Source organism: Trichechus manatus, unplaced genomic scaffold (genome assembly GCF_000243295.1).
Source record: "Trichechus manatus latirostris isolate Lorelei unplaced genomic scaffold, TriManLat1.0 scaffold00090, whole genome shotgun sequence".
NCBI classification, from domain to species: domain Eukaryota; kingdom Metazoa; phylum Chordata; class Mammalia; order Sirenia; family Trichechidae; genus Trichechus; species Trichechus manatus.
Window position 1 is genome coordinate 9,798,070 of NW_004444026.1, and position 14,412 is coordinate 9,812,481.

Genomic DNA, 14,412 nt, shown 5'->3' on the forward strand with positions numbered 1-14,412 from the left:
GAGGGGCAGACAGGGTGTTCAAACAAGACGAGGAACCCCACTCCTCTAAGTATTTAGTTTCTGATTCCTGAGCTGGGACAAAACTCCCATCCCTGCCTATCACCCCCTTCTGGAACTGGCTCAAGATCTCCTCCTCAAGGTTACCTTCCTTATTTAACCCCTACCCCAAATTACTCCTTCCCTGTTATGGGAGTCCTCTTTGACACTTCTTCAATTTACAGTATAGGCTGGCAAAATGTTGATAATTGTTGAACGTGGGTGATGGGTACGTGAGAGTTCATATATTATTCTCTCTACTTTTAAGTGGCTTAAAATTTTCCATAATAAAAAATGAAAACAACAACACGATGTAATTATGTTACCCAGAGAGAGAAAGCACTGTTGACACCTTGGTCTGACTCTTCTGAGAGTTATAGAAATATATTTTCTAACATGTATAATATTGCGTGTAGATTTAGAGTCTGCTCATACTGTTTCCCTTAAAATATATCATGATATATTTCTATGTTAATAAATATTCATTATAACATTCATTTAATGGCAATATAATATTTAATTCATAGCCCTACCCCATGCTTTTGGATACTTTGGTGGTTTGAAGTTTTTCACTGTTGTGGATAAAGCTGAGAGAAATATCCTGTAGTAAATCTGTGTATATAACTTTATTTCTTAAAAATCTATTTGTATAACTGAAATTGCTGGGGCAATGGGTTGTATATTTTTAAGACTCTGACGCTTAGTGCCAAATTGTCTTCCTAACAGGTTGTTCTAGCTTCCACCCACATTCTTGCTCTATGTGAGAGTTTTTCCCAGGTTCAGATATTTTAAAACAAGCTTAATTTACTCAATTAGTGCATTGCACATGGCAGATGTTTAAAAATTACTGATGAATAAAATCTATGTTTACTAAGCAATTGAATTGGGAGGCTTATTTTTTTTTTTTTATAAAAGGATTCACTATAAGCTTCCCTTAAACAGCGAGCTTCCATTGAACTTTATAATACACTTCAATGAACAAAAATGTTTTATGTGCATAATTATTTAAAACAAGATCCAGCTATCTTTTGTCTCTTGACAAGTTGCTTGTAAATTTCTCAAGTGGGCATTTGTCTGTGCGCTTTGCTTCCCTCACGTCCACCAGTGGCCGGAGCATGCACCCTGCTTGTCTGTATCTGCCCTCTGCCCCCCACTGCCCCTTAGGCCAGTCCACTGCTCACGGAGCACCGCAGGCTCTTCATAAACACTTGTGAGCTGCTGGGGCCCAGCAGCCTCTGGACAGCAAGTCTACCACAAAAATGAGTGTGGCACAGAAGGGTAGTAAAAGGAAACACACAGATGGGTTGTAGGGTACAGAGCGGAAGGCATAAATCAGGATGCTGTCATTTGCTGACGTTTTGCAAATATTTCATCTTGGAGGGCACGCTAGGATGCAGCATTGCTCAGAGCTAAGTGTTCTTTTGAGGGCTTTGTGTGAGTCTCACATATTCATTTGAACAATGGTCAGTACTCAATGGGCAGCCGCACTGCTCACCTCTGAGCAGAGAGGTCTCTGTTCAGCCTTCCCTTTTCTCAGAGGAGGCCAGCCCTACCTCCAGCTTAGGAACATGCTAAGGTAGCATAGTCTGTGCTTAGCTGGTGCACAGGAGCTGCGCTCTCAGCACCTGCCACGGGGCAGGGTCCTGACCTCCCTAACATCTAAAACAGTCATCTGAAACTCATCTGAGACATCCATCAATCCATCTATCTATCAACCTCCCCATCATCAACTGTTATGATGAACACTGCACTAGGCTCTGTGGATAGTGCTATAGAAGGCAGACGTGTGGCCACCACATATCCTAGTAGGAGAGACAGATGTAGTAAGCCCATATTAATTACTTAATTACAATTGTGACGAGTTTGAAAGAGAAATATGGGGTATGCTGGGAATTATAAAATGGGGACTAAGTCTAGGGAGGTCAGGAAAGACTTCCTGGGGAAGTTACGTTTCAATTGCTCTCTGAAGGATGAGCAGGGATTAGAGGAAGTAGCTAAGGCTAAGCATTTCATAAGGAGCCCTTGTGACGCAAATGGTTAAGCAGTCAGCTGCTAACTGAAAGGTTGGCAGTTTGAACCCACCAGCTGCTCTGCAGGAGAAAGATGTGGCAGTCTTCTTCAGTAAAGATTTACAGCCTTGGGAACTTTATAGGGCAGTTCTACTTTGTTCTGTAGGGTTGCTATGAGTCAGAATTGACTCGGTGGCAATGGGTTTGGGTTTTTTTTTTTTTTTTGGCAAAGCATTTAATGTAGAGAGCATTTCAAGCATAACAAGTAGCATGTGCCAGGACCCTATGGTGTGGAGGAAGATGGAGGATGTGTGAGGAAGGAGAGAAGGTCAGTGTGTTTGCAACACTGAGTCAGGGGTGGAAGGTGGTATATGAGACGAGGCTGCTCAACATGAGCCTTGTTGAAACCTTGGAAGGGATTTGAACAGAACAATGGTGTGAGTGGGAGACTGGCATTAACTCAGGCATCAGTGTGGGGAACCAATTGGAGGGGCATGTGGGTTGTGGGGTCCCAGTGAAGGCCCTTTGCAGCGGAAGATGGTCATCTGGACACAGGCAGTGAGGGTGGGGTGGAAGGAAACAGAGGCAGTTGAGAGAATACGGAAAGGTAAAATCAAGAAAAATTGAATATGGGGGCTGATGAGGAAGAGAAAGAGATATCAAGGAGGACTTGCAGATTTCTGGTTTGTATAATTGGTTGGATGAGAAAAAAATAATTACAAAGGATTGCCTGACGAATATATTTTAATTCTCTAAATATTCAAATGTATATTAAAAGCCATATAAGTCAAGAGCTGTGTTCCTGGCCCAATTAGCTATTGCTCCCCTGCAGAGACATTTTGAGTGATGCCTTCAGCCTAAGCTGAGGGGGGCTCTAAGCAAGGGCCCCATGAAACTCATTTTTGGGTCTGCCATGAGGATGCTGAGGGCACCCTTCATCTCGTAACTCTTTGTTGTTGCTGTTAATTGCTGTTGAGTTGAATGGTGACGCCATGTGTACAGAGTAGAACTGCTCCATAGGGTTTTTGAAGCTGTGACCTTTCAGAAACAAATCAGGCCTGTGTTCTGAGGTGACTCTAGGTGAACTGGAATTACCAACCTTTTGGCTAGTAGTTGACCGCTTAACCATTTGTACCCAGGGACTGCCTCATAACTCTAGGTCCTTATAAAGAGAAATTCCCTTTGAATAGTGGACTTCTCTTGACTAATGGGTTTATTTCTACCTCCTGATACTGTAAATTATATTAATGACGAGAATTTCTCTTTTTCCTTTTACTACTAGGAAGCTCACTGTTAAATTTATGATCTACCCATAGTAAGTATATAGGACTCTATTAAAAACAAAACAAAACAAAAAACAAACCCACTGCCGTTGACTCATAGTGACCCTATAGGACAGAGTAGAACTGCCCCATAGGGTTTCCAAGGAGGGGCTGGTGGATTCGAACTGCCGATGTTTTGGTTAGCAGCCAAGTTCTTAACCACTGTACCACCAGGGCTCCTAGGACTCTATAGTACTTCTTTTTTAAAAATTAATCTCTCTCCTGGCTCTATTTTAAGCCACCTCCTTTTTTCCAATATCTACCTTTTAAAAATCTGCTTTTAACTTAGGCTACCTTGAATTTTACTTAACTTTATATTATCTTGATTTATTTTTGGAAGAGATGGGATATTGCAAATATAAATAAATTAATAAAGCAAAGGCCCGTGACAGGGTGTGACCTGATTCTCTCTGCTTGGTGCTCTGCCTTTGGGAGGCTGGGTAGGGTGGTGATCTCACTATCTCTCTCTTGTCAGACAGGATGTGATAGCTTGTGGTGCCTACTCAGAGAAACTCATGCTGGGAGATGAGAATTGTGCCTTACAGGGGTTCGGGAATGCTGAATGAGTCTAAAAGGGGTTGGTGGGAGAATGAATTGACTGAGCTTCGGTTTAATCTCACTAGCTCTCCGTAGTGGTAAATGATAGTGCATCATTGTTTATTAAGCACTTGCATATATTCATTGTTAACTTTTAATTTCCAGTTTCTAGAACAAACAAACAACAACAACAAAAAACCAACTATAGTTTATAGCAGTTAACTAACTTAGCCAAGATAAGCTAATAGTGGCAGGTCTGGTCTCAAGTTCTCTGGCCAGTTCCTGGGCCTGTTCCACCTCCCAGATTCATAGCCTGAGATAGCTTAGTGTGGCTGTATAAGGCCATGGGTGGGGAGGGTGGGATTTTAGGCTCTGGAGAGTACCATATCCACATGGCTGGCCCGTGTCCCCTCTCTCTCTCTCACTCCCTCTCGCGGCATGGAAGAAAGCCCTCATAAACTGGTTATCTGATCCTGGCTGGGATTTCCCCTCCTATGTTTTCAATCTCTCTAGGACTGTCAGGGAGTCACCAGGAAGCTAAATACCCCCAGCATGTGAACAAAGGAAATGATCTATGGAGCAGGTAGAAGGGAGGTGGCTGACAGTGACTGAGCACCTACCATGTGCTTCGTATGCTTTACCAACCTAAGGATATATGAGGAAGACATTATCGTCCTCATTTAATTGATGAGAACGAAGAGTCCTCAGTCATCTAATTTGCCTCGGATTTGAACCTAAGGCTACCAGACTCCCAAGTCCCTCCCCACTGCTTTCCTTTACTCTGTGTTTATCAGGCAGGGTTGTGTGGTTGGAGGTGTGTGTGTGTGTATAGGGAGGGGGATCCCTTTTGTCTCTGACTCTTTCACTTAACAAGAATTAATCTCTGCCTTCCTCTTTTGCTCAGCTCATGGTTGAGGCCCCAGAGCCTTGCATGGAATAATTGGTGAGATTCTGGTTCTCTCTTGGATCTTGGTGGGAAGGGTGGGCTATGCGCCCCGGTAGTTCTCACTTTCTGAGCAGGCGACTCCGGCCCCATACTGCATCCCACCCTGTGGGCAGACCACATCCTCGTCGTGGCGGCAGTGCGCCAGGGACAGCTCTGTTCCCGAACACTTCACTCCGCTCATGACCACTTTGTTGGCGTAGATATTCCCATGCCAGTACCAGGTCTCCTGGACGAAATCGACAAAAGAAATAGCCAATATGTCACCGTGAATTGTCACTTTCTCATATTTTATCAACTTTCAGCCTCATAAAAATCCCAAGGTTTTATGATCCCCATTTTTCAGATGGAGACAGCTGAGGCCCAGAGAGCTACTTACCTGACTTATGCAGTTAGTTCGTGGCAGAGCAAGTGAGAATCCAAGTCTTCTGACTCTAGCACTTGGATCTTGCCACTCTGTCCCTTGGGAAACGATAGCTAATGTTGCAAACAAGTGTTCAGTGTTGCATGCCAGGAATAGCAAACATCTGCAACTCATGCTGCCCACTCCCTCATCCTGAGCCCAGGGCAGACATGGCTAATTGATCATAGCACTGTCTCCTCTAAGCCTGAATGTGATCTCAGAATCCTTCTCAACACAGCACTTCAGGAAGACACTACCAATTTATCATAATTGTCAGAAGACAGGAAATATATTTGCATATGTCAATAATTAGATATGTCATAAAATCTAACTTCTGGATTTAACTCTGGGGAAAGCAGTTAGTAGAGTGGTTCTGCACAGAGGCTGAAGATATCCCAAGTTTATGATACTAAGATTTATTGGGCCCCTTAAATCTATGGGGCTTCAAAACACTGTTAGGATATACTGTCACATTTCACAGAATTTCCAGAAGAGAAATGTGAAGAACAGAGTGGGGAAAATCAAATGCAGAGCTGGGATGAGAACACAGGTGCCAGTGTTCCTGGGGTTTCTCAGGCTTACGGCCTAAGGCAAGATTAGGGTTCAGGGAAGTCTTCCTGGGGTCCTCAAAGGAGAGATGATCAGGACAAGAAGGCCTTGGAAGTATCTCATCCAACTCCTCAGTCTCCAGATGAGGAAACTGGGGCCTAGAGTGGGGCCAGGGTTTGTAATCAGTGGGAGATTTGGGACTGACATCATGCCCAGGCCTATTTCATGACCCCAGTGGATGGCTATTATCAAGCTTGAGTGGGCTTGGCTGCCAGAGTAAGGCCCAAGGGCTACGTTCTTCACACAGCCCACTCGGCCCCACTCCATTTGGAGTCTACTTCTGGGAGCACAGGCCCAAGTGTCTTAGCAATGAGCTGACAGGGAACAAAAATAGCAGGACAAACACTGCTGAAATGTGGCACTGTTTTTCCATTCTCCCTGGAGAAATAGTGCCCTGGCTTGTCGTAAACAATATTAGCAGAAACACTACGTTGTCCTGGGAAGCCACAGTCCCAGAGGACGTGGGCAGCTGTATTAGAGGCCTGCTTCTTCTGGAGTGCTGGAGTGAGGAATCAAAGAGGGCCAGGGGACATAGGAAAGCCCTTCCAGCTGCCCGAGAGCCTCTGCTGAGGACTCAGCACCTCCCCTCAGAACAGCCTGGGCCCTGGTCGTCCCACTGGAGACAAACAGGCTCAGCAAGGATGCCGGAGTTCTCACTATCACAGGGATCTCTTCTCTTCCTAAGAAAATCTGTCCCCAAGCAGGGCCACCTGGAAACAGGAGCTAGAGTCAGGTTTAGCATACAAGATGGGGGTCTCAAACCATTTTAGTGCTGTGTAAGAAGCTTAATGAAAGTATTTAGAGCCAGAATACTGAGGACTTGGGGTTATTCATTCCACTTCAGGGAGGGAAACTGAGGCATGGAAGGGAGGCTGCTTTGCACCAGATCATAATGCACCTGGCTGGTGGGAATACAGCTGGGAATAGACCCCAAGCATCCCATCTCCTGCTTCTGCTTCTCCTCCCCCACACTACCCAGCCTCTTTCTGACAATCGTCCACCCTAGGGGTTCCCTGTTCTGTCAGAGTATAGGGTCCAGAAGGGAACTATTTTTAAAGCCAAAGCCCTACTTGTCATTCTTGTGCTGCCTTGACATTAGGGGTGGGGGTGGGGTGAAAACATAAGGCCAGAGCTTAGCTGCTCTCAGCTGAGTTACTTGCTCTTCAGGTAGGGGAGCATGGTGCAGCTGGTGTGACAATGACTCCAGACAAGACTTGGAGATTTACTAGTGTATCAATGGAAGAATGCATGAAGTATGCATGTCCAGCTGGGGAACTGGTCAGAGGGGGCTTCCAGTGGGACAATGTAAGGGGTTTGTTGGACCTTGGACTGGGTTGATTCCATCTGCAAAAGGCACATTAGGGAAGGCCAGAGTGAAATGGGAGTGTAAGCAACCCCATGCTCCCATCCCCCCTGCAAAAAATAAAACAACAACAAGCAGAAACTGGCAGAATCAATAGCGTTAGGACTTTGGAATGATGAGAGGAAAATTTATTGCTATAAACACATACATTAAAATAGAAGAAATATCTCAAATCAGTAGCCTAACTTTACACCTTGAGGAACTAGAAAAATAAAAGCAAACTAAGCTCAAAGCTACCAGAAGGAAGGAAATAACAAAGAGTAGAAATAAACAAAATAGAGACTAGAAAAACAAAAATAGAATCAATGAAGCCAAAAAGTTGGTTCTTCAAAAAGATCAACAAAATCGATAAACCTTCAGCTAGATTGACAAGGAAAAAATGAGAAAAGACACAAACAACTAAAAATCAGAAATGAAAGGAGGGACATTCATACTAACTCTACAGAAATAAAATGGATCATAAAACAATTCTATGAACAACTCTGCACCAATAAACTGGATAATCTAGATGAGATGGACAAATTCCTAGAAATAGATAAACTACCTAATTGAGTCGAGAAGAAATAGAAAATCTCAACAGACATATAACTAGTGAGTAGACTGAATCAGTCATAAAAACCTTCTAAAAAAGAAAAGTTCAAGACCAGATAGCTTCACTAGCAAACATTTAAAGAAGAATTAACATCCATCTTTCTCAAACTCTTCCAAAAAATAGGAGAGGAGGGAACACTTCCTAACACATTCTATGAGGTCAGCATTACCTTGATACCAAAGCCAGCTAAAGACACACCTGTACATTGATCAAGAGGCAGTTATGACAAAAGAACAAGGGGATACTGCGTGGTCTAAAATCAGAAAAGGTGTGTGGCAGGTTTGTATCCTCTCACCATGCTTATTCAATCTATATGCTGAGCAAATAATCTGAGAACTTGGACTATATGAAGAAGAATGAACATCGGGATTGAAGGAAGACATATTAACAACCTTTGATATACAAATGACACAATCTTGCTTGCCAAAAGTGAAGACAACTTGAAGCACTTACTCATGAAGTTCAACGATTACAGTCTTCAGTATGAATTGCACCTCAACATAAAGAAAACAAAAATCCTTACAACTGGACCAATAAGCAACATCATGGTAAGTAGAGAAAATATCGAAGTTGTCAGGGATTTCATCTTACTTGGATCCGCAATCAACACCCATGGAAGCAGCAGTCAAGAAATCAAATGATGTATTGCATTGGGCAAATCTGCTGCAAAACACCTCTAGAAAATCTTAAAAAGCACAAGTGCCACTTTGATGACTAAGGTGCACGTGACCCGAGCCATGGCATTTTCAGTCACCTCATATGCTGGACAGTGAAAAAAGAAGACTGATGGAGAATTGACACATTTGAATTATGGTGTTAGCAAAGAATATTGAATATACCATGGACTACCAGAAAAAAGAACAAATTTGTCTTGGAGGAAGTGCAGCCAGAATGCTCCTTAGAAGTGAGGATGGCGAGATTCAGTCTTGTTTACTTTGGATTTGTTAACAGGAGGAACTAATCCTTGGAAAAGGACATTAAGCTGGGTAAAGTAGAGGGTCAGTGAAAAAAAGGAAGACCCTCAACAAGATGGATTGAGTGGCTGTACATACAACAGTGGCTGTAACAATGAGCTCCGACATAGCACCAATTGTAAGGGTGGTGCAGGACCAGGCCATGTTTCATTCTGTTATACATAGGGTCACTGTGAGTTGGAGCGGACCTGACGGCATCTAACAACAATGACATCGCATAGACTATAGGTGCAAAAATCCTCAAAAACAAACAAATTAAAAAAACTAGCAAACTAAGTCCAATAGCATATTAAAAGGGTTATACACAACAACCTTAACTCAGAAATGCAAGGGTGGTTCAACATAAAATCAATCAATCTAGTACACTACATTAAACAAAGGGGAAAAACCACATGATCATATCAGTTGATGTAGAAAAGGCATTTGACAAAATCCAACACCCTTTCATGATAAAAACACTCAGCAAACTAGGAATAGAAGGGAAATTTCCTCAACACGATACAAAACATTTATGAAAACCCCACAGCTAACATCATTCTCAATGGTGAGAGATTAAAAGTTTTCCTCTAAGATGAGAAATAAGACAAGGATGCTCACTTTCACCATTGCTATTAACATTGTACTAGAAGTTCTAGCCAGAGCAATTACACAAGACAAAGAAATAAAAGGTATCCAAACTGGAAAGAAAGAAGTATACCTATCTCTATTTGTGGACAACATGATCCTGTATATAGAAAACCAGTAAGAATCCACAAAAAAGCTTCTAAAGCTAACAAAATGAATTCAGCAAAGTTGCAGGATACAAGGTCAGCACATAAAATCAGTTGGGTTTCTATACACCAGCAATGAAGAATGTGAAAAGGAAATTAAGAAAACAATACCATTTACAATAGCATCTAAAAGAATAAAATACCTAGAAATAAATTTAAGAAGGGATATGAAAGACTTGTACACTGAAAACTATAAAACATTTTTGAAAGAAATTAAAAAACACCTAAGTAAATGGAAAGACAGTCCATGGTCATGAATTGGAAGACTTAATATTGTTAAAATGTCAATACTACCCAAAGTAATCTACATATTGAATGCAATCCCTATCAAAATTCCAAGAGCCTTTTTACAGAAATGGAAAACCTGATCCTCAAATTTACATAGGGCCCTAAGCAGCCAAAACAATCTTGAAAAGGAAAAACAAAGCAGGAGAGCTCACTTCCTGATTTCAAAATTCACTGTAAAGCTATAGTAATCAAAATAGTATGGTACTGATATAAAGATACACATATAGACCAATGGAATAGAGTTGAAAGTCCAGAAAAAAATCCATACATCTATAATCAATTGATTTTTGACAAGTGTGCCAAGTCCATTCCATAGGGGAAAGAATAGTTTCTTCATCAAATGGTGCTGGACAACTGGATCTCCATATGCAAAAGAATGTAGCTGGTCCCATACCTCCCACCACATATGAAAATTAAGTCAAAATGGATCAATGACCTAACCATAAGAACTAGAACCATAAAACTCTCAGAAGAAAACATAGGTGTAAATTTGGATTTGTCAATGGTGTCTTCACTATGACACCCAAAGCACAGCAATAAAATAAAAAAATAGATAAATTGGACTTCAAAATAAAAAAACCTTTTTCATCAAAGGACGTTTTCAAAAAAGTGAAGAGACAACCTACAGAATGGGAGAAAGTATTTAGGAACCATGTATGTGATAAGGGTTTAATATCCCAAATATATAAAGACAACTCAATTAAAAAATGGGCAAAGGACTTGAATAGACATTTCTCCAAAGAAGACATACAATAAACACATGAAAAGATGTTCAACATCATTAGTCACTAAGGAAATGCAAATCAAAACCACAAAGAAAAATTACTTCACACCCACTAGGATGGCTATTATCAGAAAAACAGAAAATAAACGTGTTTGGCGAGGATGTAGAAACATTAGCACCCTCTGTGCGTTGCTGGTGGGAATGTAGAACAGTGCAGCTCCTGTGGTAAATAGTTTGGCAGCTCCTCAGAAAGTTAAACATAGAATTACTATATAACCCACCAATTCTGATCCTAGGTATATACCCAAAAGACTTGTAGGCAGGGACTCAAACAGATACTTGTACATTAATGTTCATTGCAGTAGTATTCACAATATCACAAAGTGGAGATAACCCAAGTGTCGACCAACAGATGAATGATAAATAAAATGCGGTACATGCATACAATAGAGCATTATTCAGCCATACAGAGAAATGAAGTTCTGCTACACACTATAACATGGATCAACCTTGAAAACATTTTAAGCTAAGTGAAATAAGCCAACTGTATATGACTCCACTTATGTGAAATATCTAGAATAGGCAAATGCATAGAGACAGAAGTTTATTGGTTGTTACCAGGGACTGGGAGGAATGGGAATAGCAGGGAAGGGGAAGTGGGAGTTATTGTTTAATGAGTACTGAGTTTCTGTTTGGGGTGATGAAAAACTTTTGGAAATGGATAGTGGTGATGGTTGCACGTCATGATGAATGTAAGTAATGTCACATAATTGTACACTTAAAAATGGTTAAGATGGCAAATTTTTTGTTATATATATATTACCACAATTTTTAAAAAAAGGTACATGAGAGTACCACATGTTCCAGAAAAAAACAGTGGTTCAGTGAAGGGGAAAAAAAAAAAAAAAAGGCACATCAGGACACCCCAGGGTCAGCCCTCAGCCCCGTCAGGGTGAACCTCCACACGCAGAGCTGGAGTGGATCATGAAGACCAGAGTCCAGCCCCACATTCAGCAGAGGGGAGATAGAGGCCAGAGATGGCGAGTGGCCTGTCCAAGGACTCAGAGCTGTAAGGAGCAGACCTGTGGCCACTCCCAGTCCAGGGCACTTTACTTTGTACCCCCAGGTAGCTTGGGAGGGTTTCATGGAAGAGGGGGCTGATTAAAGATGGGCAGGATCAAAATGAATGAATGGTGGGGACTGAGGCAGGAGCTTCTCACCTGGAAGGCGTTGCTGGCAAACCCCAGGCCCAGTTGCCGGCAGACCACCATGGCCTCCACAATGCCCCAGTTCTCTCCACATACCATCCCCCATACGAGGGATCCATTTCTTTCCACCAGCACCTCCACTCGGCCCTCGTAGGGGTTACGGCCCCCGTTCAGGCGCAGCTGTGGAAGGAAAGGAAGCCATGGTCACCAAGGAAGGAGGGAAGGGAAGACTGCCACCATACTGCCATCAGCCCCAATTTTCCCAAGCCTCAAGTCAGACAGTCCTGCCTGGGGCACACTCAGATTCACCAGCATCAACTGAGAGCCTATGGTGTGCCAGCATTGTGCCCAGCATGGTCTCAAGCATTAGGTCCCACCCCCAGGCCATCCTGGGCCCTAGAAGCCTATGCAGTGGGGAGACCCACTTGTTACTGCAATAACTCGGATTGGAGCTGCCTGCTGCAATAGCCAATTCTGAGACAGGGGTGAGGTGAGCAGCAAGAGTTTTATTATATATCGCTATATAGGAGATAGAGGGGAATAGTTTCCTCCAAAAACCCGTCTCCCTAACTGAAGGCTCACCGAAGGCTTTATAGGGACAGGATTATGGGTCTTAGAAATTTGTGTTAGTTCCTTCTTGAGGTAGTCATGTCTCAGATGAGTTCATCTTTTACTAGCATTTTTTGAGGGTTATCTGGCAACATCCTAGTTTTCTTGTCACAAGACAGGTGCTTTGTTTGGTTTTTCATTCCTAGATCATTATCTCTTGTTTTCCACCCTCCACAGAGGAACATCAGTTAATCTTAAACTTTAATAGAGACTGGAATGGGAGGGAAAGAAAAGATCATGAGACATTGCTGGGGTTTAGCAATGGGAATAATAATAGTGAGCTGGACCTATGCAGCCTCTTTCCCACACAGGCCCTTCCACACTGACCCGCACTGGGATCCACAGAAGAGTGACTCTGCTCCCTGCTGCTTCCCACCCATGAGCCCACTGCCCATCAGTGGGGACTGCTCTTAGAATCAGATGCTCAGGAGGGTCAAGGGCCCCTTATATGTTAGAACTCCCTAAGACTCCCTCCCAGTTCCCAGGCCCTTTTGTCTTTTCCACACCCTCTGCTTGGCTGACTCCATCTCCTGATCTCATCTCCTCCTATGGTTCCCACCCTGTCCTCTCCTGTCCAGAGCTCTCTTCTGAGACCCATAACTGTGTATTGGACAGTTCCACTTGGACATCTCAGAGACCTCAAATCTGAACTTGTCATCTTTTCTCTCTCTCCCTAAACTTGTTCTCTATTCCTCTCCTTATGCTCTATTTCAGTTAAAGGTTATCATCATCTATTTCAGAGGTTGGCAGTTTTTTTCTATAAGGGTCAAGTAATGAATATTTTAGGCTCTGTGGGCCACACAGTCTCTGTCATGACTACTCTGCTGTGGTAGCATGAAAACAGCGCAATACGTGTGTGTAGGTGTGGCTGTGTTCCAATAAAACTTTATGTACGCAAACAGGCAGACTAGATTTGGTCTGCAGGCCATAGTTTGCTGACCCCCTAATCAATCGTATTATACGAGCCAGAATCCAGGAGCAAACCTTGCTATCGCTCTCTCTCTTATCCCCCTCGTCCTATATCAAATTCTTTGCCTTGTAGATTTTATCTCCTTGGTCTCTCCAATCCATCCATTCTCTCCAACTCCATCCCTATTCTCCTTCGCCAAGTCACCTGAGCCAGAGCTTCCTCACCTCTCTCCTTGCCTCTATTCCTGCCATCATTAACCCATTCTCGACTCAAAAGCCAGAGTGGTGTTTTAAAAACACGGATCTGATCATGTCACTCCCCTGCTGAAAACACGTCAGTGGCTTCCCATTGCATTACCTACTTCCCTCTTCAGCCTCTTCTCACGTCTCACCCTTATTCTCTGATCTCCAGGCACATGGGCCTTCTTTCAGTTTCAGTGACTATCTAACTGTTTTGACCATGTCACACAGTAATAAACACATTTCACATACAGATGCACTATTGCCTAGTTAATGCTTGTTTATCTTTCAGATTCCACACCCAATGAAGCTTCGCTCAGATTGGGGTCAGTGCCAGTTACACATCCCATAGCTCCTATACATCTTCTTCCTAGCATTTATGACAATGGTAATTAAACTAATTTTCAACTTGTTTAACAGCTGCCTCCCCTGCTATAATATAAACCCTAAAGAGCTGGGCTGTATTGTCTGGTTTACTGTGAGATCTGTACCTAAGATTGTGCCTCACAAATGTTATTGTTGTTGCTGGATCAAGTTGGTTCTGACTCATAGTGACCCCATGTGACACAGAAGAATTGTCTCATAGGATTTCTAGGCTGTAATCTTTACAGGAGCAGATCACCAGGTATTTCTCCCGCAGAGCCCCTGTGTGGGTCGGAACCGCCAGCCTTTCAGTTAGTAGCCAAGCGCTTCACCGTTGCACCACCAGGGCTCTTTTCATAAATGTTAGGCATTCCATAAATATTTCTGGAATGAGTGAATAAATGAATAGCATTATGGAATGAAAGGATTGACTAACTCATATGAGGTTAAGCAGGGAGGTTTGGAGTTTGGGGAAGAATTCTGAAAACGCAACTCTCACTCCCAAACCAAATA

The 14,412-nt window shown here is 42.7% G+C and overlaps 1 protein-coding gene across 3 annotated transcripts in view; it reads right to left on the reverse strand.

The window, feature by feature from the left end:
- LOXL2 (lysyl oxidase like 2) overlaps positions 1-14,412 on the reverse strand; it is a 74,728-nt gene that overhangs the window by 12,395 nt on the left and 47,921 nt on the right. For all 3 annotated transcript variants that reach the window (XM_004382156.1, XM_023736692.1, XM_023736690.1), the window contains exons 7-8: positions 11,791-11,958; positions 4,914-5,076 (exon numbers count right to left, since the gene is read on the reverse strand). In XM_004382156.1, coding sequence (XP_004382213.1) covers positions 4,914-5,076; positions 11,791-11,958 — 331 coding nt within the window. The remainder of the gene's footprint in view (positions 1-4,913; positions 5,077-11,790; positions 11,959-14,412) is intronic.